This window comes from Panthera tigris, chromosome E1 (assembly GCF_018350195.1).
Source record: "Panthera tigris isolate Pti1 chromosome E1, P.tigris_Pti1_mat1.1, whole genome shotgun sequence".
NCBI classification, from domain to species: Eukaryota; Metazoa; Chordata; class Mammalia; order Carnivora; family Felidae; genus Panthera; species Panthera tigris.
In genome coordinates, this window is record NC_056673.1 from 23,973,886 (window position 1) to 24,000,207 (window position 26,322).

Consider the following 26,322-nt stretch of genomic DNA (forward strand, 5'->3'; position numbering starts at 1 on the left):
ATAATAAGAGAAGAAAAGGAAAAAAGAATCAGGACCTCTGACTAGGAACACCTGAGGCCACACCAATCCTCTTTCTTACACCCTCTCATCATTACTTTTAAGGCTCACTTATGGCAATAATTTCATTGAACACTCCAGAGTGAATAGAAAGATTATTAGAGAGTCTCTTTCTCTTCTAATGGCAAAGACTCAGAGGTATCCCCTACATAGAATCACCTGTTCTATTGGCCCTGTAGTGTAATTTTCCCAAATTTTTTCCTTCATATTCCCAATACATAATACATCATGGCTAAACCTTCAACAAGCAGTTGAAATTCCTTGGCAAAGTTAATACACTAAAAATTCAGCAGAGAAAAAAAGGGTATCTCGATAAATAGTGGCTCAACAAAAGCTGGTGCATCACTGCTGAATAGCCTCCTTGATTCCCAGAGCTAGAAAGGGTACATCCTAAAGCAGATTTCATTAAGTATAACTTACCCAGAGACCCAGGATTACAGGAAAATATTTTAGTTCTTTAGAATAGCCCAAACTACATTCAGAGTCACCAGCATCATTAAAAAGAGCAGCATGCCAGCAGACAATATCAAGGGAAAGAACTGAGGGACATTTGCAAAGAGGTATCAATAGCTGGGCCATATTTCGACTTCTACCAATTCTTTCTGTCTTCAAAACATTACACTGTAATTATAATCAATGGTAGCAGACAATCTCAATACATATTTAACTGATTTGAAGAGGCACCCCCCCCCCACATACACACACACAAAACACAAGAGACTTAATAGGTAATAGAACCAGAAGTTCAATTCAAGAACTCTGGGATCCCAGCCCTTTAGCTCCATATCCCAATCTAACAGTAATAGTACAAGAAACCAAATAACTAGCAAAAAGTCCTCTATTACATTAATATTCTCAAAAATGTCTGAGAAAGAATGAACCACCTGACTTGAAGAAGCTCAGCTGTTTTACACATAATTTATACTCTGCAGCAACTAACAAAGTAGCTGTAGTTGTTTTCATTTCAAAAGGAAAAATACAAGACAGGAAAGGAAAAACAGATTCAGAACTACACAGTAAGTCAATTCTGAAGACAGCACTTCTAACTCCCTGACTCGATCCTCCTTCCAAAGCAGACCAGAGAATTCTATGAGCTGTTTTAAAATGCTAACACCTGATCTGTAACAAAAGAAAAGAGTATGAAAATTATACCTGGTGGTAAAAGTCATCGTCATCAAAGATTTCTCCATCCAAGTCCTTCAGGTGGGCATTGGCAGGGGCTTGAGGAAGGATCTCCTGAATCAAGGAGAAAACAGGAAGGAGTGAATCCAAAAAGGTTATTGAAGTAATGTAGCTACTACATATAATGTGTATAACAGTCAAAACACTTTTCCTTAAGATATAAAGAGCTCTTAAATTAAAGAACAAAAACATTCCAATAAAAAAGTAGACAAAAACATTAATAGGCACTTGACAGAAAAAGAACCATAAACGATCAATAATCATATAAAAATGTTTAACCTCATTCTAATTAAATACATGAAAATTAAAATAAGAAGACACCATTTTTCACTTCTAAAACTGGCAACAATCAGTACCAGAAAACCCAGCTGGTGGAAATGGGAACTAATACAACCTTTCTGGAGGGAATCAGTAACACGTGTCAGGATTTAAAATGTGGGGGCGCCTGGGTTAAGTTAAGCATACAACTTCGGTTCAGGTCATGATCTCGCAGTTTGTGGGTTTGAACCCCACGTTGGGGTCTGTGCTGACAGTGTGGAGCCTGCTTGGGATTCTCTCTCTCTCTCTCTCTCTCTCTCTCTCTCTCTCTCTCTCTCTCTGCCCCTCCCCCACTCATGCTTTCTCTCCCTAAATAAATAAACTTTAAAACGTGTACTCTCTTTGATTTGCTATTTCCACTTTGAGAAATCTATCCATATGTCCACACAAATACACATATTATAAATGCTCATGAATGTTTCCAATAGCACTGTTTCTAAAGCTGGAGACAACAAAAATATCCACTGTTTAAATAAATTATAGTACACACCCATAAGAAGGAATGTTCAGTAGCCATTAGGAAAAATGAAATTGATCTCTAGATAATCGATCTCTAGGAAAATTTAAATTTAAAAATTGTAAGATTTTACATATAGTTTATAATATTTTATATATTTATAAATACACATATCCATTCCATTTAATTAAAAATATGTAACCATATTTCTACATAGATATATGTGTTATATGTGTATATAGTTATATGAATAGAAAAAGCTTGTTATAACTGAACATTGGTTCAATCTAAGAAGCGGAATTTTACTTTTCATTTTAAATTCTTTTGAATTTTGAAAAAAATTATTAAGTATATATTTCTATAAATAAAAGTTTCCTTTAAACAAAAGAATTTGTTCTAATTTTGGATCCTTTTCTGTAGTATCTACATGTCCAATATAAAGCCTAAAGTACACACTCACTTCAATACTGACATTTCCAAAGAAGTAGCTTTAAAACTGAATTATAAAAACTGGATTATGAATGCTTCCATTACCAGACTCCTATCAAACTCAAAAATAAGAGAAGACTACACAGAAGTTAACAATAGCTCCATTTTAAAAGAATTTTGTCCTTCCATATACTCTTTGTCAACAATCTAGTAAAGTAGTGCTTTTTCCCTTCCTTTCACTAACTTCTTATACCAAGAATGACATCTACAAGCAGGTGATCAGATTTTTCAGCTAATTAGCCTCATAGAAACTATTCACGGTAATCACCCAGCATCACAGAGCTCTTACCGGTTGTCCTGGCAAACTCTCCGGGACAGGCTGCGCTGATGGTTCAGGTTTGCCAAGAACTCGGTAGATGGAGCGCTTGGTCTGTGTCCTTCGAAGTAATCTTTCTTTGTCCATCAGAATATGATCGATCTGAGTCAAGATTGAGCGTTCAAAGGCACCAAAACCCTGCAACATTAACCAGTGTCAGATAATGCAGAAAGTGTGTGCTGAAGGCAGCTACGTTGGTTTCTCTATCTTTCTGTGTCAGCAGAGAAACAGACGATCCTCCTCTCAGGAGGGACTTTGTATTACAGACCGAGTTTCTGAATGGCTGTAACTGTTCTCAGGAAAAAAAAAAAAATTAGTCTTATGCAGGTTGTATTACTTTCCTATACCCAGAGAGTAACTTCTGCATCTTTCATAACTGTTTAAAAATCTACTTCTTTAAGTAGTTTGTGTTCCCAAACATCTGAACACTTATGAGGCCATAATTTCTAGAATAAAATATTCTTTCTAATAAAGTTAAAATCCCAGGTCTGAATAGTATAAACCCCAATGGTGGGAGTTCAGTAAATTTTCTACAGTAATGACCGATTACTATTACATCATGACATTATAATGAGCTACATAAATATAAGATACATGAGCTGTAGTTCCAATTTCTTAAAACTGCTTCAGGTGGCCACAACCTCTGTTACACACGTGTACTTACATGCGCGCACGCACACATACACACACACACACACACACACACACACACACACACACACACACACACCTTCCCCAGTTTTCCAGAAGCCAGCTTGGTTTTATCATGCCATTTCTGAAGTGTGCGGTTCCTATAGACTGTGAAGTCGGCAAAACGCTTAGCCATGAAACTGGGATAGTCCTCCGTTTCTAGCTTCCTCTTTGGTGGGGCCTTTCTCTGCTTCTTCTTCTCTTCTACTAGTTCTTCATCTTCACTGGAAATCTCTTCCTCACTAGAAAACCAATAAGAACACTAAGTCCAATGAAAACAAACATTACCCAAATAAAAAGCTAAGCTCACATGATGTCGAGTATTTAGGCCTTCCCTATTCTGTCTACATTTTCAATAACATCATAGATGTGAGGATGGCTTTTTCTGTTTGAAAAGAATGTTCATGAGGTCAATCAAAAACTCATGTAACTTTTCAAATAAATATAAAAACTACTAGCTTAGAAATATTTTTTTTAAGAGGTAAGCAAACCGTAAAAATAAATGAGGTTGTAAAAACATTATTAGAAATGCATATGAACCAGGCCTCTACTCTTACAAGATGGTCTTTAAAAATTAAACACATAATCATACTTTTATGACCTTAATCCCCAAATCAATAAGGGCAATGTGTCTCCCTGCAACAAATTGTTCAGGAAAGCTGAATAATAGTAGTCTAATCACAGGAAGAGAGCCAAATGTGAAGAAAACTCAAAGGGGTAGGCAGCAGAACGGAAAGTATGTTGCAATAAATGCAACTTCCATGAGAAAGTAATACAACCTCCACCTATCAAGCCAATTGCCCTCAATGGACTACTGACCCCAATACATAGTAGGTGCCCAATAAATGTGAGCCTACTTATTATCCCTGCAACTAACTCAGTGGAAAAGAATGGAGCAAAAGATAAGCCCAGGGGAAAAAAAAGCAAGCAGGTACCATACACAGCAAGTTCAAACAATGGGTGGTACAGGGGGGTGTGGGGAAATCCTTCATCAAATGTGACAATTTCAGAAAACAGGTTTACTCTGCTCTTTTCTGAAAAATTTCTACCCTTCAAAATAACTACTTCTTCCCTCACTGAAAAGGAAATGGTTGTGACCAGCAATTCCATGGTATTGGCACAAAGCGCTTCATAAACATTAATTAAGAATATTGGGGTGCCTGGGTGGCTCAGTTGCCTGAGCATCCGACTTCAGCTCAGGTCATGATCTCATGGTTTGTGGGTTTGAGCCTGGCGTTGGGCTCTGTGCTCACAGCTCGGAGCCTGGAGCCTGCTTCAGATTCTGTATCTCCCTCTCTCTCTGCCCCTCCCCAACTTGTGCTATGTCTCTCAAAAATAAATAAACATAAAAAAAATTAAAAAAAAAAAAAGAATATTAACAATGTGCTTTCATCTCCCAATTTAAACAGATCTAAAGAGAAGGCAAGCGTTTTGCAGATGCCCACAAAGGGGAGCAAGTCCAAGTAAATATAAAAATGAAAAACCCTATTCCCAATTTATGTGCTATCCTGGCCACCAGTTAAATATAAGAGGCTCTTTCTGTTTTAATTTTTTTTTTTTAATGTTTTTATTTATTTTTGAGACAGAGAGAGACAGAGCATGAATGGGGGAGGGTCAGAGAGAGGGAGACACAGAATCTGAAACAGGCTCCGGGCTCTGAGCTGTCAGCACAGGGGCCTGATGCGGGGCTCGAACTCACAGACCGCGAGATCGTGACCTGAGCCGAAGTCGGCGCTCAACCGAATGAGCCACCCAGGCACCCCTCTTTCTGTTTTACTAACAGTAAGTCTGACATCTGCCTGCAGAGGATTTGGCTTTTTCATAAATGATGGGAAACTATTCAGATTAAAATAAGCAACTCCATAGCTCCATTCTTTCCTTACCTTACTGCTTTGGCCTTTGTCCCATCTACTAGATATCTAGTGTCTGGGTACTGGAAAAGTAACTCTTCCTGAAGATCTACCAATGACCTCAACAATGCTTTAAGGGCCTTGTGACCTGGGAAATAGAGCACAGAGAAGGAACAATTTATTATCTACAATTCTCCAAAATAGGCAACGACTATAACCCATGACTCCTGAGCAGTTCTGGCCAGGATGGGGGGGCAGGCACAGGGTACCCACAGACTAAGAATTCTCTGAAATACCAAATTCCTGAAAGGAGATAATAACAGTGCCTAACTCACAGGCTTGTTGTGAGGAACAGGCGAGGTAACATACATAAGGTGTGTAGGGAAGGGTCTGCAATAAATTGTGGGTTCTTAAATTTAGTCAGATTGACAAATTCCTTCCCTGTCATCATAACCAGTCATTTTCCCCTATGGTGTTAGTTTCTACAAGCCACCAACCTCCTGGATTATCCCTCTATCAATCAATTCCTTAAGCAATTCCTTCTCTTCCAAACAGCACAACTTTGTCCTGGGATCCCTACCTCCACCACTGTCACCGCCGCCACCACCCTCCTACAGGAGATCTCATTTGCCTATGGTCTGAGGTGCCAAGTCATTCACTCAATCTCTCATACATATTCTTTCATTTTTCAATTTCTTTAATGTTTATTTATTTTCAAGAGACAGAGAAACAGAGTGCGAGCAGGGGAGGGTCAAAGAGAGGGAGAGGGAGACACAGAATCTGAAGCAGGCTCCAGGCTCTGAGCTGTCAGCACAGAGCCCGATGCGGGGCTCGAACCCACGAACTGCGAGATCGTGACCTGAGACGAAGTCAGATGCTCAACTGACTGAGCCACCCACCCAGGTGCCCCTCTCTCGCACATGAAAAGTTCTTGTTCACATATGAAAACCCAAGCTAATGACTAACTGTTTGCAGTACTGAATTCTGTATTAAAAATTTTCACATCTAGAACATGTTCTTACCTGGTTCTTCTCGTAGCCGACAGGATGCGTTTGTAATAAAGCTGGTCAGGATTAAGTACACAGTCTATGGCTAAGAACTTTCAGAATAAAAACTGGCCCTCTGAGAACTGAACTCTTACCTTCTTTGTCAGCCTAAGCCTACTAAAGGGGCTAACTAGACACTGATAATCACTATTTATGCGTTGATAGCACTCAGACGTCTCTCCTATGATCGAGCTTCCACACTTCCAGCAACTGCAAGAAAATCTTCGCATGGATGCTCCATCAGTCCTCCAAATATACCACATCAGAAACAGAACTTTTCTCTTCCTACCTAATACTTCTCCCTTGTCTGATTTTCTCTTCTGTATAATGTGTTTTCATAGATCACTGACATTTTGGTGCCCTTATTCTATAGATTTAATCCATTGCTAAATCGTGTGATTTTCCATTCTTATTATTACTAATAGCTGTCCATTCATCTCTGGCCATGCTTCTATCACTCCTTCCCCCTTTCCCTTAAATAACTGTAACCTCACAAGCATCCCTACTTTCATTTAGCAATGCCTACATTCATTTTTATTTTACATTCGATAGGGACTTCAGCCCACACAAACTTCAGTTAGCGTTAATCAGTTTTTAATGTCTTTTCTAGAAAAGGCTACATCTTGAGACAGAGCCCATATTTTCCAAAGGGAAACCAGAAACTTATTTCACATTTGCAAAGTAGTTTTTAAAACTCCCAAGACCTAACCTTGAAAATCTTAAGTAAAATAAGCCAGTTGCAAAAGCACAAGTACTGTGTGATGCCACTTACATGAGGGACCTAGAATAGTCAAATTCATTGAAGAAAACTGAATGCTGGTTGCCAGGGGTACGGGGGAGAGGGGAATAGATAAGAGTTTCTGACTGAGATGAGAAAGTTCCGGAGATGGATGGTGGTGGTGCTGGACAACCGTGTGAATGGACTTTGATACTGAACAATACATTTATAAATGGTTAAACTGGGAAATTTATGTCATGTACATTTTACCATAACTGAAAAAGAAAACACTTTCAAGTGATCCCAAGACCAGAGGATAATAAATGATTCTATCATCCCCATTCATCTCTGTATAGAAAAAAATCATCTATAATCCTTCAATCTTGAGCTTAGTCAAAAAAGAACAAGAAAAACAACGAAATATTATTCAGCCCTTAAAAAGATGGAAATTCTGACACTTGTTACAACACATGGATAAACCCTGAGAACATTATGCTGAGTGAAATAAACCAGTCATAAAAAGACAAGTACTATATCATTCCACTTCTATGAGGTACCTAGAGTAGTCAAATCCATAGAGACAGAAAGTAAAATGGGGGTTACCGGGGGTTGGGGGAAAGGGGAATGCAGACTTTAATGGGTATACAGTTTTAGGTTTATGAGATGGAAAAAGTTCTGGAGATTGGTGACACAACAATGTGAATGTACTTAACACTACTGAGCACTATTGTACACTCAGAAATGGTCAGGATAAATTGCTGAATCACTATGCTGTACACCTGAAACTAATATAACACTATATGTTAACTATACTAGAATTAAAATTAGAAATAAATTTAAAAATTAAAAAAATGGTCACGATAAATTTTATGTTAGGTAAATTTTAGGATATGTGTTTTTTACAATAAAAAATTTAAAAGAACAAGAAAAGCCAAGTGTCTGTCCCTGACTTCCTTGAGGTATCATGTGTCCATGATCTAAAATATGAAATCAAGAACCATGCAGGGAAGAAGCTGCAAAGCAGAGTCTGTAATGTTTATAGCTGCTTGCCCCCAAGAGCAAGTCATAATTTGACTCTAACATGTAGCATAACCAAGAAGTGTGAAAACATCCAACGAAAAGACTACTACTTTTAAGGGCCACTTTCAAGTAGCTATACAAGCCTTTTTATTTTGTTCAAGTCAGTTTAAAAAAATCCATTGCAGATATATTAGACAGCATATCAATCCAACAAGAAAGCAGAGAGCCAATATCAGTAAATCAAAGTGTGCCTTTCTGTTAATACTCTCTCATATGTTCTCATTTTATACACCCCTTCACCCAGTCAGAAAGTAGCCCTGAAGTATTTAAGCTCCATTCAGGGATAGCACCACAATGCATCAAAGTGTCAAGAGACCTACAAGAGATGAAATCTGCAATTCTGTGCTTCTAACCACATACACACACACACACACACACACACACACACAGAAGAGGAAGAGGAAGAGGAAGAGGAAGAGGAAGAGGAAGAGGAAGAGGAAGAGGAAGAAGAAGAAGAAGAAGAAGAAGAAGAAGAAGAAGAAAAGAAGAAATAAAGAAAAAGAAAAAAATGTTTATCAAAGTAAAGTCACCAGTGGCCAACACATGGACAGCTTCCTGTAAAGGGATATGGAAGAAAAGAAAAGAACCCAATTCTCATTTCTTTGCAATATTAGGGTTACATTTTCTTCTGGTAAGATTTTATGTAAAATCTGAAGAGACAATGGACAATCCTTTGCTGGATGCGGCAGGCCTCCTCATAGCCACAATTGACAAGAGTGAGGAAAGACTTTCCCGGAGATTCAAATCCAATGGTGATTCTTCCCAGCCTAAAAAATAAACTAAACCAAACCCTACCCTCTTTTTGTCATTCATATCGGACTAAATTCTATTTGTTCAACCCTATGAAAAATAAAGAGAATGGAACCAATGGTTTCTAATTCACCTCTAATTTTTCCCTAATTACTGTCAGAGTTAGCAGTTAAAAAAGCAGCAAAGAAGCATATACTTTCTTCTCTCTCCCTTTTGGCTCAGGGCCACAAAACAAATGGAGACTGTCAAGGATATATACGTTTATTTTGTCCTACATGGTCCACTTCCAGAGGCCTTTCCCTTAAGAGGAGATTAAGAAGGACATATGCCTCACCATATTATCAAGATACAACCTCAGCGTCTGGGCACTGGCTTTAGGAATGATTTTCTAAGTAGAGAATCAATGGAAAGAGTACTTTACTAAGGGTCGGGAGCCCTGTATGCTAACTGACAACGATTACTAACTAGTCATTTTATACTGAGTGGACCAATTTAATCTCTGAGTCTCAATTTTTTCATCTGTAAAATGTAGATAATCCTTTGCCTGTGTATCTCACAGAATTTAGGTGAAAAATAAGAAACATGTCTTTTACAGGTTAAGGCATTTTATACATTTTTAAATGCCGTGGACATAGAAAGTGTATGACTATCAAAAAAATCATCAGCTTTCACATGGTGAATATCTTTAAGTTCCACTTATGCTGCTCGACAGTGCTAGGACTGAACTGGTATTCAGATTCCTGTATTAAGTGTTCATTTACATGCTACCCATATGCAAGCATTCTATATATAAAATGTCACCAATCTAAAAACCATTTTCACCTAACAGCTTTATTTTTTTCCCTGATTCATCTTGGCTGTTCAACATAAACAAAACTGTAGGCAGAGAATAAGTTTGGACACAGGCACACAGTTCATTAATTAGATTATAAACCAATAACACAACTTCTGGCAAGGGGATTGGAGGGGGAATGGCAACAGTGAATTTATAACTAAAATAAAGCTTACTTTATCAGTTTTTAAATATCCATACAGTTATTTTTAAAATAAACATGAAAACATACAATTATTTATGTACAAGTATACATAACTCCCACATTCCCATTACCCCAGATAAATACTATGAACTAGGATGTATAGATTACAAGAGCATTTTTTTCTCCTTCAAAAGTAACTCTAGAACCAGAGCTAAACTATAGGTCAAAATGACACACGATATATTGGTCTGAGAACAATACTTTTCATTCAAATCCACACAAGCCTGCCACTTGCACTAGTCATCCCCGGCAATTAATCCCCCAAGAAAGACGTTTGATTAAATCTTTTCAAGCAAATCCTTTGCTTTGCTTTTGTTAGTTCACTTCTTGTCAACATCTATTAAAATATGCCTTTAATTCTCCCACAATCTTAAAAAACACCGATTCCACTGTCTTCAACTTTAATCAACTGTATGGCCAGCATTTTTCATTTCATAATAATGTGCTGCTTGGAATTCAAGAGGCAGGCTCGGCATCAATCATCTGGTAAGAATTTTTCCACTGCAATAAATATGCAAATGAGGAGAGCCAGTCAGTCGTATTTCAGGCCCGACTTGCTAGTGTTTTAAAAAAGACACAAATTTATTAATTGCCGGTGGCCAGAGGAATCCTATTACTTTGGGCATTGATTACAAAGCTGTGTGAGTGATTATTGTGCAACTCGCGGGCTACCCAGGCATGAGGAAAAATTATTAAAGCAAGGCAGAGATTATCAACTCAGAATAACAATAAGCCTTAACATTTAGGCCCTAACTTCTTCAACAAAGAATTACGTGAAGGCTCCACTGTATCATAATTCCGAACTCTGTCAGTATTACTGTTTGGGCTTGTTCTATATTCCCCAAGCAGAATGGCGTCACCAGGAAGAAAGAGTACTGCAGGTTACAAATTCCTGCACACCAACCATATGGATGAGTTGCTATCATCTCCAATGTGTGTGCAACTAGAATTCTGATATATCCATGTATCCTGCACACGTGCGGGCGTGTGCATATATGTACTCCCAGATTTGGGTAAGTAGATGTGTCATCATGAGGACTATGGTTTTTACTGGAATAGTATAAGGAGTTCTGTCTCTGCTGGTTGGTTGGTTCTGTGGACCAAAAGTAGAATTTTTTTTTTTAATGGTCCAAAATATCCACCAGGATAACTTTTCAAAGCGGAGCACGGGGACTTATATTCTAAAAGCATGATGGCTAAGCCAAAGGCAGCCCTGAGTTTTCATACCTCAGGGGGCACCATAGTGGAAGGCGTGCAGTCTATGGAGGAGTCTATGGAGGAAACGGTTTGATAGGCTAATTCTGAATGCAAAGTGTTTTTGTGAGAAACATTCAACCCAAGACATATTAAATCAAGTAAGAAAGAGGACTCAGTGGACAAAACTTATTTTTTTCTCTTAAGAGAATGATGTGGGGAATTGGGGGAGTAAGTGGAAGTTGAAATAAGGGAGAGAGGAAGAGACGTATGATAAAATATGTTGGGTGAGTCCCCTCATGGAGAGAAGCAAAAAGCAAAAAACAAAACAAAACAAAAAATCCTTAACATTTTACATTACTGCCACACTAAGTAACATGATAGATAGTGTGCATTTGAGTTCTGTGGAGGGACATCCCACTCAAGCTGTAATTTCTGACCAGGCATGAATTTATAAGGAAGGGAAAAGAGCTGCAGAATTTCTTAGGTTTCCCTGAATACTCTCTCAAATACCTTGATGAAGTGTGTCAATAAATCCTTAAAAAGCCCTATAGGACACAGCAATCTAACTGATCAATGTACTTCCAGAAATCCACTACAGTTACCTTCCACTCAACAGGCCCCAGACAACCTCCACTGCTCCACGGTACTTTCCTAAAAAGGGAAATTTATTTTTCCCCGTTAAATTAAAGAATAAATGCTGAAAATACAAGGTACTTAAAACCCAAGCTTATATACAAATAATTGTTTACACTGTCTAACGAGAGTTACCAAGGGAGAGAAGGGATACTTTCATTTTTGTTGGGTACATTTTTGAACTGTTCAAATATTTTATAAGCATATATTACTCTTATAATTTAAAATATTATTGAAATTTAAAGTAAACTGAAGAAAACTTATTCAAAATAAAATTAGAATCACAATCCACATAACCCTGTCTCTTTCATATAAAATAGTCTGATCCTTTCTAATTAAAAAGCCTTTAAACAACCAGCCTCTTAGGCAGTGAAACTACTCCTCACATAAATGTCCAAATTCTCTCTATAGGATGAGTCTGAAAACAGGGATTCCCAGGCTGAATGGGTCACTCCTCTCTCAGTCTCAGTCACACTACGGCTACAGCACATGTCATATTGTACAGAGTCTGACTTTGCCACGTCGTAAGCTACTTGAGAGCACGGACCTCGTCCTGTCACTCTGGCATCCAACACATCTCCTGGGCCATAAGAAGTATTCAACAAATATGTTTGCTCCAGAGAAATGATGTCAAAGTTACATGGCAGAACTTCCAATTACACTATCACTTCCAAATCTAAGTGCTGACAAGCCAACAAAATGTGAACTACATATTTGCTAACGTCAACAAGCATGTTTCCTCAACAAACTGACTTTTGTTAACAAAAGCAACAGTAATCAAACTGAACTTTTTTTCCTGTAACTAGAAGATGTACAGGCTACTTCCAAGAGTCTCAAGACCATCGTATCAGATTTAAGAATTTAACAAATGTTACAATGCATTCACATGAAGACATAGTAATCACCACTTGGATGGTTAAAATGAGGCTCAGAAAATAAAAGATTGCTTTTATTTGTGTTTCTTTTAATACTAGGAAGACTAGGCATTATTCATTTGCCAACCTGAAATGGAAACTTTGAGAGGTTGCCTTCATGTAAAAACACTTAAATATTTATGCCTTAAACATGGTTTATCGAGGGGCACCTGGGTGGCTCAGTCAGTTACGTGTCCAACTTCGGCTCAGGTCATGAACTCGTGATTGGTGGGTTCAAGCCCCGTGTTGGACTCAGAACCTGGAGCCTGCTTCGGATTCTGTGTCTTCCTCTCTCTCTCCCTGCCCTTCCCCTGCTTGTGCTCTCTCTCTCTCAAAAGTAAATAAATAAACTTAAAAAAAAAAAAGGGGGGCACCTGGGTGGCTCAGTCGGTTGGGCGGCCGACTTCAGCTCAGGTCACGATCTCGCGGTCCGTGAATTCAAGCCCCGCATCAGGCTCTGTGCTGACAAGCTTGGAGCCTGGAGCCTGCTTCAGATTCTGTGTCTCCCTCTCTCACTGGCCCTCCCCTGTTTGCGCTCTCTCTTTCAAAAATGAATAAATGTTAAAAAAAATTTTTAATAAAAAAATTAAAAAAAAAAAAAGGTTTATCTATCTCCACACCCTACTATGAGCTCCTTGAGGCAAGGATTGTAAACAAATCACCTTGGTATAACTGGTGTTGGCAAATGGCAGGCTGCAAGTTGCTGAATGAATAACTGAATAAAAATGGCATCCTAATAATTTTCTTGGCATGCGTTTATATGTGCATTTCAAGCCTTCAAAAAGTAACCGTAAGTATAATATTGGTATTCGCTTACATAACCCTTTTAAGAAGAAAGAAACAAATACCTGGCCATGATGCTACAGCCTAAGAAAAGATGGTACTATCACTGTTAACAGTTAACAACACAGAACCCATAAAGTGGCAGGCACTAGCCTAGGCACTTTCCTACCTAGTCATTACATATCTCGCTTCAACCCTCACAATGACCCTTTGAGGTGGGTACTATTATACTGCCATCACACTGATGAAGAAGATGAAATACTACTACAAGCTTTAGAAAGAACTACATATTTTTCATTTTCTAGATCAATGTATCCTTAAATGGTTATGTGTCAAAAACTATCTGGAAAACAAAGTATAATGCAATTTTCAATTATAAGATGATAAAACTGCCCTCCCCAATACCACTACATGATAAAAATGAAACACAAACCAAAATACTAGTGAGGCTCTGTTAAAATGTTATGTCCAAATTTGATTTCTGCATTAGAAAAAACAAAGTGGGCAAAAGAAGGCCAAATCATATGGACAGAAGGCAAGTCCAATAAGGCAAAGTAAAGGGATATTTGCTTAATCTGAAAAAGATAATGTTAAAAAATGATTAATAGTGTCCAAAATTCAAGTGGCTAAACATATCAGAAATCAGAAAAGATGCTTGGCCTCACTTAAATTAAAAACACACACACATCCAAACACACACACACCCCATGACTTAAAACAACATGATATTTTCTGATACTACTTGAGGCTGGCAAGAATGGGAGGAAAAGGGCTCTCTCCATATACAACTGATAAGAGTTTAATTAGCACAACATATCCAGAAAGCAACCTGGCAAAATGTATCAAAGGTTTACACACGTATACCACCTGACCCTACTATTCCATTTCTAGAAATTAATCTTAACAAAGTAATCAGATAAGAAAGCAAAGAGGCAAGTTCAAAAACACTATTTTTAGCATTGTTTATAACAGATAAAAACCTGCAAACATTTTAAGTGTCCATTTATAGGGGACTGGTTAAATTAATTTAGTTTAGCCAGATAACTTTCTATGTAGCTGTTGAAAAGGATAATTATAAATGGAACTTGTTCTGAATAAACTAAGTTATAAAATACTTTTGAGAATAACTGAAATAATCTGAATGTGGAGAGGGCATATCATTAGGATTATTAGGAAGTATTAATTTGGTTAGGTGAGATGACAATGTAAGAAACATTCTCATTTTTTAAGAGCCATTTATAGAAGTATTTAGAGGCAATGCTTCCAGTTCTGTGTCTCCCTCTCTCTGGCCCTCCTCCACTCATACTGTCTCTCTCTCTCTCAAAATTAAATAAACATTAAAAAAAAAAAAAAGAAGTATTTAGAGGCAAACTGGCATGATGACTGTAATTAATTCTAAAATACTTCAGGAAAAAGAAAACAAAGATAGCCAAGCTTTTTTTTTTTTTTAAAGGAAGAAAAGGTAGATTTATATTCATTAACATGGAAAGATGTAAAGTGTGATGTCATTTATGGTTTAAAAACAGTTTAGGGGCACCTGAGTGGCTAGTTGCTTGAGTGTCCGACTTCGGCTCAGGGCATGATCTCATGGTTTGTAGGTTCGAGCCCCATGTTGGGCTCTGTGCTGACAGTCCAGAGCCTGGAGCCTGCTTAGGATTCTGTGTCTCCCTCTCTCTCTGCCCCTCTGCTTCTCGCACTGTCTGTCTCTCTCTCAAAAATAAACATAAAAAAAAATATTTTTTTTTTAAGTTTAAATGGACATAAAATGTCTAGAAGGATATACACCAAATTGCTAAAACTGGTTATCTCTGAAGAGTACTATTGACAGTAGGGAAAAAAGAAGACTTTCAGAGTCCATGTTACATATTTCAGTACTGTTGGGGAGGAGGGGGAACAATACTGTTTGAAAAAAAGGTATTTTGGGGCGCCTGGGTGGCTCAGTTGGTTAAGCGGCCGACTTCGGCTCAGGTCATGATCTCGCGGTCCATGAGTTCAAGCCCCGCGTCGGGCTCTGTGCTGACAGCTCAGAGCCTGGAGCCTGTTTCAGATTCTGTGTCTCTTTCTCTCTGACCCTCCCCCATTCATGCTCTGTCTCTCTCTGTCTCAAAAATAAATAAACGTTGAAAAAAAAAAGAAAAAAAAGGTATTTTTACTACACATTTTACTTTTATGACTATTAACGTAACGAAGATTAAATATATATATTCAATAATACAAAGAGGTCTTCTGAGGTAAAGTAATTCTTCCTGTCCACAGAAAATCAAATAAGGAGAAACAGATTAAAACAAAGGCCAGGGAAATTAGAGGTAGTCATAAGTTTGATTGATAAGGGGATCAGCTATCCCTAGTACTAGTTTAAAATTTCCCCTGTATAATTCGCAAAAGAAATGCCAAGGACCAATAAATGTAAGGAAAAAAATGTTTACCCTCATGAAACACTGGGAAGTGTAAATTTTTAAAAATGTGAACTAAAGGGGCACCTTGGTGGCTCAGTTGGTTGAGTGACTGACTTTGGCTCAGGTCATGATCTCGCAATTTGTGAGTTCAAGCCCCACATCAGGCTCTGGGCTGACAGCTTGGAGCCTGGAGCCTGGAGCCTGCTTCAGATTCTGGGGCTCCCTCTCCTCTTTGTGCTCTGTCTCTCTCAAAACTAAATAAATGTTAAAAAAAAAAAAAAAAAAAAAAAAAAGGTGAACTGAAATAAGCAGAAACCATTTTCTATTTATCAAAGTGACAAAGATGAAACAAAACAATAAAATCCAGTGTTGACAAGGATATAGGAAACTGACATTCATATAAAGAAGGTAAGAATGTTAAAGTGATACCACCTTTCTGGGGGGTGACCCAGCAATATAGATCAAAAGCCTTAAAATTTCACATATCCTTAGAACACCTACTAATTCCACATCTAAAAATTTATTTCATGCAACAAACTGATCATGGATGTAAGTAAAGATTTAGTAATAATGATATTTATTACATTATTTATAAAAATGAAAAACTGGAAACAATCCAAATGTCCAACAATAAAGAACTGGTTAAACTATCCAGATGATGCAAAGTCTATGCTGCCATTAAAAATAATGCTGTAGAACAATATTTAATGACACGGAAAAATATTAATAATCTTTGCTAAGTAGAAAAAACCAGAATATAGAAATGGCAAACTGGCATGATGACTGTAATTAATTTTAAAATTATTTTAAAATTATTATATATATTGCAAAACAGAATATAGAATATGGCTCCACTTTAGTTCTAACTACATACTCACGATGGGGGGAAAATCGGAAAAGATACATACCATACAACAAAGGGCTAAAAGTATGCTGGGATTAGGGAAGATTATTTACTTACTTTTGCTTTGGCCATTTACTGAATTTTATATAAGGAATGTATATCATAGTTATAAGGAAAACCCTAGTGATCTATTTCTCTGTCATTTAAAAAAAAAAAAAAGGCTTACCACCTACAGGAGAGGGACTAGATGAGCTGACCCCCAGGACCCTTCTGGCTCTCCTACTGAAAGGCAGTGTGTGGGAAAGATCTGAGAAAAACTGAAGGATATAATTACTACTCACTCTAAAACTTCTGTTTTACAACAAATTCATCTCCATATTGCTCCTGCCTCAATGATCCTTCAAGCTCTGGCCTTTATTCCACTTCTTTATTCCCTCATACTTAAAAAACAACAACAACAACAACAACAACAGACAAGAGAGTTAAACTGCGTGCGCTGTGATTGAGTGGTGTGGCCAAAGAGCAGAGGTTGTGAAGCGGAGGAGACCCTGGATTCCACACTGCCTCTGCCTCCAACTAACTGGGTGACCTTAAGCAAGTTACTTAACCCTCTCCAAGATTTCACTTCTTCCATGTGTAACACAGTCATTAGCACCTGTTTCACAGGCTGCTGTGGGGACTAAAGGAGACATTTGTGAAGAACTTAATACAGTGCCTGAACAATAGTGCAAAAGTACTAAATGGGAGCTGTTTTTATTATTTGTAAGTATAAAGGCATCTGGCATTGTACTTGCACAATAATACCAAGATAGAAGTAAACTGATCATCCTGGTTCTCAAATTGTTGTATTTGATTTCTTTTCACTCATGTTCTTATACCTTATAAACCTTACTGAGGACACCAGAAGTGCTTTCTAATTAGAACTTGAGTTACAACGTTTGTCTCTGCCCTTGCCCCCAACCCTCACCACATAACATTTATGTACCATCTTTATTTTTTTTAATGTTTATTTACTTATTTTGAGAGAAAGAGGAAACACATGAGTGGGGAAGGGGCAAAGAGAGAGAGAATCCCAACCAGGCTCCCTGCTGTCAACCAGAGCCCAATCAGGGGCTTGATCCCATGAAATGTGAGATCATGACCGAGCTGAAATCAAGAGTCAGAAACTCAACGACTGAGCCACCCAGGCGCCCCTAGGTACCATCTTTAGAATGTAAGACTCTTTAAGACTGTCTAAACAGCTTGTCTACTTATATAAATCTTCCTTGTATGGGGCACCTAGCTGGCTCAGTTGGTGGAGCATGCAACTCTTGATCTTGGGGTTGTGAGTTTGAGCCCCACATTGAGCATAAAAATTACTTAAAAAAAATAAAAAAATGTATATATTGCTTGTATGAAATAGTATAAATAGCTAGTAAGAACTCTTTTCAAAATAGTAGCATTCTGGATATTATCCAGAGGCTAATTTATCCAACTGCCTCAAGAAAAAACAGAATGTGGTAGATCTGAAATTAAACGCCAAGCAAAACAATCAATATTATATGAAAGCTAATTAAAAATTACCAAAGAACTCAAGTTAAAGTTAAGTGCAGTTCAGGTATAGGAAACTTTCAAAGCAAATCATACGGACAAACTTACCTGGGGTCAAGTTAAAGGTAATTCTTAAGTAACCTTACAGCCTATGTATTTTTTTTTTTTCTCAGACTGGTCTCCCCAATCCCTCTCCTCATCAAACTTCCACTAAAACTCAACGGAAAAAAAATATACATAGAAGAAAATATATACATATTAAAATGTCTGGAATAATAAACCTCATTGTTTTTTCTGAGAAGGATTTGGGAAAGTGGGAGAACTTTCACTTTTTCCTTTACATACCTACATATACACACGCACACAGTGAATATTACATATTTACAGTGAATATTACTGTGAATATTACATATACACACACTTAAAAAAAATATATGTAAAGATTTTACACACACACACACACACACACACACACATGCACACCTATAGTAACAGAAGAACATAAGGACAAACTTAAGTCCCACAAAATCCCTAGCAAGTTTCATAAATATCAGAGAAAAAAATGTCTCTACTCCTGAAAATGCTTTGCAGCTTCTCATAGTATTTTTAAAACTAGACTACTATTAGGAAAATGCATTACGAATAGATAAGCATTAGCCATGGCTGAGACCAGAAAGGAGGAACCTGCTGAACCAGTGATCTGATTCTATGCTTCCAACTGCTTTTTATACTCTCCTACACAACAAGATGGAGATCACCTTTGCCCAGACTAGGCGTCCAAAAGAAATGGTTATAATAGAACCCAAACACTATGGAAAGTGATTTCATGAAAAAGCAACTAAAAAGAGGAATATTGTGAAACAGCTTAGTTGACATAAGCACAGGGGGTATGTTTGTCTAAATCTCTGGGGTCATGTGGGTTATGAAAGGTAACCTCATTTATCAATATAACTACTATTACGCAGAGGGAAAAAAAAAGTCTGCAAAATCTGAGTAAACAATTACGACTCCACGCTATTATGCCTCCTACATTCAGCCAAGTGCAACAACCAACAAAAACCAAACACATAAATTCTCTATGTCTTCCAGGGGGATTTTTCCCTTTTAAACAAAGGATTTACTTTCTACTCTTCCACTGTGGCCCTCTCATTTGGATCACTTGTTCCTATTTTGGTCCAATGTATCCCTCAGGAGTTTCAATGAGTTGTGAATTAATTGTTATTCACAAGCAAAAAGAAAAAAAGAAGAAGAAAGAAAGAGAAAAAGCAGGATTAACTGCAATTGCCACTACAACTGCGAAGCGTGCATCTTACACTTTCACCATGTAAATAATGCACAGATCCTGCGGGAACATGCCAAACACCAGGATCCTTAATTAATGGAGCTCTTTAATGTGCAAATCAGGAACAAATTGCAAGTTCTGACTTGCATTGATTATGAAAACATTAATTGAATGAGCAAGACCCTAAAAAAAAAGGCAGAAGCCTAAGCCTTCGAAGAGACCAAAAGAATACAAAGCTCTGGAAACCAAACAAGTCTGACCGATGTTGAAAATGTAAACCTACAACTGAGTGCTGCTCACTAGCACACAATGAATTTAAAAACAAGAAACAGAAAACCAACCAACAGTTTGATCAGAAGGCAATCACTATAAAAGCATCTAGTCCACCAATGTCTTGCGTTAAGCAGAAAAATGAATGCTTACTCCAGAAGCTCGACACTGCTTTAAGAGAAAAAAAAAATCACTTTATATATACACACACTTATATGTATATAGGTATAACAAAACAATGCTGTCTCTTTAAAAAGAAATTCATCCTATATAAATTATAGCCATAAACTTTTCCTGCAGTGCAGCCTAATTAATTCTTGTTCTATACACAAAGGGAAATGCTGGGTGACAAATGGGTGTGAAGCCAGAAAGCTGCCAGGTCTGCAAAACATTTTCTACTTCAATTTATAAGCAATTTTGCAGTAAATCATCAACCAGAACCTGGAATCTTAGGAATCTCTGAGTGTCCAAACCACATTATATCACTTATCAAAGAGAGAAGGAAAAAGAGTTTAAGGACATCTCATTTTTCAGTTCTAACCCACATCAAAATCTAGAAGCTCTGTGTAATCTATTATTCTCTTCTGGGTAAGGTTTTAGTAGCAAAGATATATTTTTCAAGCAAGAATGACACTATAGGGTGATGTAGCCCATTCTCCCATCCCTAGGAGTACTGTATCACGTATCCATTACCATAAGAAATATTCCCAGACTTATCTGGGAATAAGCACACAACCATTTCCCCCCACTCCCTCAATCCAAGCAAAATGCTCACAATCAAGCCAACCTAAAGGGTTCAGTGGTGAGCCACTGTGGAAAATCAGGTGGGAAACACTCCAAGGAAATGAGTCTACTGAAGAGGAAAATAGAAACTTACAGGAACAAAGAAAGCAGGGCTGCCCCTTTGTAGTCAGACCCTTCATCTGCCCCTAACCTCTGCCAGACCCTCACGTGTTCTCCATCCTTACAGTTTTACCTTTTCCAGAAAGGCATATAAATGGAATTGTAAAGTATTGAGACTGGCATCTTTCACCTTACCATAAGACCTTTGAGATTCATCCACATTTTTGCGTTTATCAATAGTTGGTTCCTTTTTATTGTTGAGTAATGTAACACAATTTATTTATTTGCCTACTGAAGGATATTTGGGCTGTTTCCAGTTTTTGGTGATTATGAATAAAGCTGCTATAAACACGCACATACGAGTCTTTGTGTGCAGGCAAGCTTTCATTTCCCTATGGTATATATCTAAGCAGGACTGCTGGACATCTGGTAAAAAATGTTTAACTTTAAAAACAAAACCACTCAACTCTTATCCAAAGTTCCTGGACTATTTTGCATTCCCACCAACAATATGTGAAAGTTCGAGTTGCCCTCCATCTGTGTTGTCACTTGGTGTGGTCAGGGGTTTGTTTTGAGTCATTCTAAGAGGCAGGGGCATCTCATTGCAGTTTTACCTTGCATTTCCCTCAACACTAATGATTATGTTAAATATTTTTTCATGCACCTCTCTGCCATCATATGCTTTCCTCAGTTAAGTTTCTGTTCAAATCTTCTGGCCCCCCCCCCCCCCCCCCGCTTTTTTAATAGGTATTTTTTTATTGTTCAGTTTTGGGAGTTCTTCATATATTCTGGATGGAAGTCCTTTGTCAGATGTTTCTATTTTGCAAATATTTTCTCTAAGTCCGTAACCTGTCTTTTCATTCCATTAACACATCTTTCACAGAGCAAGAGATTTTAATTTTGAGCCCATCAATTTGTTCTTTTATGGACTACACTTTTGATGCCATTATCTAAAAACACTTTGCCTCACCCAAGGTCATCAAGATTTTTCTCCCACATTTTCTTTGAAACATTTTACAGTTTGGTTTTACTTTTAAGTTACTGATCTATTTTGTGTTGATTTTTGTATAAAGTATGAGCTACAGGTTGAAGTTCATTCTTTGGCAAATAAATGTACTATTGTTGTAATACCTTTTGTTGAAAAGACTATCCCTTCTTCACTGAACTGACTTTGCAACTTTGTACAAAGTCAATGGTCCATATTTGTGTGAATCTATTTCTCAACTCTATTCTATTCCACTGATTAAAAGGAATAAATCCACAAAAAGAAAGGACAAAGTATGAGAGAGAAGACAGCTTAAGCTAAGAGATTCCTTAGCTTAGCTTAGAGAAGATTCCTTAAGCTAAAAAATCAGTAGAACTATTACAGAGTTATTAGAATGTCTAAATTTTAAAAGACTGACCACACTAATTGTTTATGAGGATGTGGAGCAACTGGAACTCTTATACTCTGCTGGGGGGCTGTAAAGTGGTACAACCACTTTGGAAAACAGCTTAGCAGTTTCTCTAAAAGTTAAACATATACTGGGGCACCTGGCTGGCTCTGTTGGTAGAACATGCAACTCTGAATCTTGATACTGTGAGCAAGCCCCACACTGGGTACAGAGATTACTTAAATAATAAAAAGAATTTTAAAAAAGTTAGGGGCGCCTGGGTGGCTCAGTCAGTTAAGCATCCAACTTTGGCTGAGGTCATGATCTCACAGTTAGTGAGTTGGAGCCCCACATCGCGTTCTCAGCTGTCAGCGCAGAGCCCGCTTTCACATTCTCGGTCTCCTTCTCTCTCTGCCCCTCCCCTGCGCTCGCTCTCTCTCTCTCTCTCTCTCTCTCTCAAAAATAAATATAAAAAAAAAAAGTTAAACATACACTAACCATTGACTCAGCCATTCCATTTTTAGTTATCCAGGAGAAATGAAAGTACATGTACATATTAAAACATATACACAAATGTTCACAGCAACTTTATCTGTAATAGCAATAACTGGAAATAAAACAAAATGTGTATATCCTTAATGAAACACTGTTCAGCAACAGGCAATAAACCATTGACATATGCAAAAATATATGATAAATCTCAAAATAATTACACTGAGAGAAAAGACCGACAAAAGACCAAAAAAAAAAAGTACAACCATATAATTCCATTTGTATAAAATTCTAGAAGACACAAACAGTGACAGAAAACAGAATAGTGGTTGCTTAGGGACAGCGAGTCAGGAAAGAAAGATTCTAAAGAAGCTGAGGAAACTTCTGGGGATGAGTAATATGTTCATTATCTTCATTGTGGTGATGGTTTCATGGGTGTATACACATGTCAAATTGTACAAATGCTGACAGGTTAAGTAAGCTGAGGACTGAGAACTGACCATTTCATTTAGCAACATGGGGGTCATCTGTGACCCTGGTGAGCAGTTTGGATAGAATGGCTTGACTGGAATAGGTTCATGAGAGAATAGGAAAAAGGGATCTGAGATCATGAATACAGACAATTCTTTCTCGGGATGTGGCTTTAGAGGGGAGCAGAGAAACGGGACCCATAGTTTATCATATGCCAATTATACCTCAAGAAACCAGGCCTGTCTGTTTTTAAGTTTTTCTTTTTTTAAATTTATTTATTTTGAGGAGGAGAGAGGGAGAGAGAATCCCAATCAGGCCCCGTGCTGTCAGTGCAGAGCCCAACGTGAGGCTCAACCTCACGAACCGTGAGATCATGACCCAAGCTGAAATCAAGAATTGAACACTCAAATGACTGAGCCACTCAGGAGCCCCAGTAAACCAGGTTTTTTAAAAAGTCAAATTAATAATGGACATAACAAACCTGAGGCTGATTCTGGTGTTAGCAGTGAAGAAGAATGAGAAGCAGTCCCCTTACGGTCCGTGAAAAAAACCGCAGAAGATTCATGAACTGGCAGTGCTGGGCACCTCTAGAAGAGGAGAGCAAGACAAGGCTAAAAGTAGTCAGTACACTAGATCCTTTCCCGTAGGCAGAAGCTAAGAGCTTTATTCTCTCAAGAGAGTTAAACATAGCATCTCTAGACAGGAGGACACAAGACATGGTAGGGGGCAAGGGCCTAATATTAAAAACAGAGGGAGTAAACTGAAGTTCAGAGATTGGATGCTGAGATCCCCAACCTGCCCACCTGCTAGAATGCCAGCAGCCAGGGAAGAGACAGAAAGTCCTCTAGCTACTATGATCCCATAAAGAGCAAAGATGTAAAGATACTGACACTGGGGTTCACCAAATATGGTCCACATAGATTACCTTACAATGGAAAACACAGAAGAGACCTATTCAAACATACAAAACTTCTAATCAATGTTTCGGTACTCTACTCTTTAAGTTTTACTTATTTAAGCAAACTCTACACCCAACCTGTGGCTTGAACTCATAACCTGAGATCAAGAGTTACATGCTCTTCTGACTGAGCCAGCCAGGTGCCCCGGTACCCTACTCTTAAAAGTGAACAGAGAGCAAAGGATCACCAAACATCTAAGAAAAACATCTATCATGTTATACAGGGGTTAAAACAAAAGAAAAGAAAGCCTAGAGGGCACAGGCTATGTAGAAAGAACACCTAAGAAATTATATATCATGTATATCCTCAGAGAAGTAACATTGAAATGACAGAAGAAATTAAAATACTGGATGGAAGGGTTTGATAATAAAGCTGAGGAAGTGTCTTAGAGAGTAGAACCAGGGGCACTTGGCTGGGTCTGTCAGTGGAACAAATGACTCTTGATCTTGGGGTCATGAGCTTGAGCCCCACATTGGGTATAGAGATTACTTAAAAATAAAATCTTTAAAGAAAGAAAGAAAGAAAGAAAGAAAGACCACAAAAAAGAAAGAAAAGAATGGAAAATTGAAGAGGGAAAAAGAAGGGAATCAGAGGAACAGATTAACATCAAATGATAGGTCTTCCAAAAAAAAAAGAGAAAAATAGAGGACAGAAGATCACTAATAAAATAATTTCAAGGAAATTTCCAGGACTGAAAGGTGAATATCCAGGTAGAAAAGGCACTGTGAGTATTCCACACACTGGATAAGACCGACCTACACCAAGGTCTGTTGGTGCAACACCATGAAATTTCAGAATTCTGCAGACATAGAGAAGTCCCCAGTTTCCAAAAGGGGAGAAAGAAAAAGTAAGATCAGGAGGAATCAGAATGGCTTCTGACTTATCAAAAGCCAACTTTGAAGAGGGGAAGGAAATGGAATATGTTACAGAATTCTATAGATAATCAATCAATTGTGATGACAGAATAAAGATATTTTCAGACAATCAAGATCTAAATAGTTTACCTCTCCTGCACCATTTCTCAGCAAACTACTGGCGGATGCACTTCACCAAAATAAGGAAATAAGCAAGAAAAATCCTAAAAGAGGGGCTGCACAGAAGTGAAAAGCTAAGGGCGCCTGGATGGCTCAGTCGGTTAAGCGTCTGACTTTGGCTGAGGTCATGATCTCACGGTCCAGGAGTTCGAGCCCCATGTCAGGCTCTGTACTGACAGCTTGGAGCCTGGAGCCTGCTTTGGTTTCTGTGTCTCCCTCTCTGTGCCCCTCCACCCCCCACCCCCCGTCCCAGCTCGCGCTCTGTCTCTCTTGCTCTCAAAAATAAACAAACATAAAATTTTTTTTTTTTTTTTAAGTGAGAAGCTAAGGTTGTCCCCCGGGTGATAAAGGGAGAAGCCAGCATGATAGCTGGGCATCGGGGAAGGTGAACAGTCCAGATTAGAGCAGGTCAAAAGGCTCTGGGAGACACTTCTTCAGAAAGATAAATTGGCAGAATCTCTGATACAACTGAGTATCTTGAGGGGAGATTTAGACAACTAGAGAAAAGTTTGGGCTTGAATAACTGCAGAGAAGTCAATACAAACAAAAATGTAACAATTATTAACTCTAGAAGACAAAATGATGTGTGGGAACAGACAAATAACCATAGTATATATATTACATGGCTCTGCTGTGAACAGTGTTTACACAGACATAATCATGTAAATACTGACTATTGATCTAACCAAATTACAATATACAACCACAGAGGGATAGAAGTTATCTATGAGTGTAGTAGGAACGAGAGCTAAGTCCTCATTTTCATATGAAGCACCAACAGATAATGCCTAAAACTGAAAAATCAAGCAGAAACAAAACATGTTAATTAGAGATATGAACAGAAATCTATGGATTCCAAAAAAATACAATAAAATAATTAAAAATGGAATTGCTGCTTTGGCATAGTAGGTTCTGGCAAGGGAGTAGTAGTCCACAGGCAGCAGGAATTGGTTTTCATATCACGCTTTATAAAATTGACTCTCTAAATTATATACATATAAAAATTGTGTAAAAATCTGAAAGAAGAAAGAGGTAAAAATTCTTAAAATTTTTTTTAAAAATGGGGGGAGTGCCAGATTGGTTGAGCATCTGTCTCTGGATTTCAGCTCAAGTCATGATCCCAGGGTTGTAGGATCGAGCCCCATGTTGGGCACGGAGCCTGCTTAAGATTTTCTATCTCCCTCTGTCCCTTGCCCCTACTCACATGCTCTCTCTCTCTCTAAAATAAAAAAGATAAAAATAAAAATAAAAAATGAGGAAAGAGATGGCTGGCTGGCTCAGTTGGTCATAGAATATGAGACTCTTTTTTTT

The 26,322-nt window shown here is 37.9% G+C and overlaps 1 protein-coding gene across 5 annotated transcripts in view; it reads right to left on the reverse strand.

Moving 5' to 3' along the window:
- AATF (apoptosis antagonizing transcription factor) overlaps nt 1-26,322 on the reverse strand; it is a 103,560-nt gene that overhangs the window by 60,192 nt on the left and 17,046 nt on the right. For all 5 annotated transcript variants that reach the window (XM_007096069.2, XM_042965562.1, XM_042965564.1 and 2 more), the window contains exons 5-8: nt 5,393-5,507; nt 3,550-3,751; nt 2,793-2,957; nt 1,210-1,293 (exon numbers count right to left, since the gene is read on the reverse strand). In XM_007096069.2, coding sequence (XP_007096131.2) covers nt 1,210-1,293; nt 2,793-2,957; nt 3,550-3,751; nt 5,393-5,507 — 566 coding nt within the window. The remainder of the gene's footprint in view (nt 1-1,209; nt 1,294-2,792; nt 2,958-3,549; nt 3,752-5,392; nt 5,508-26,322) is intronic.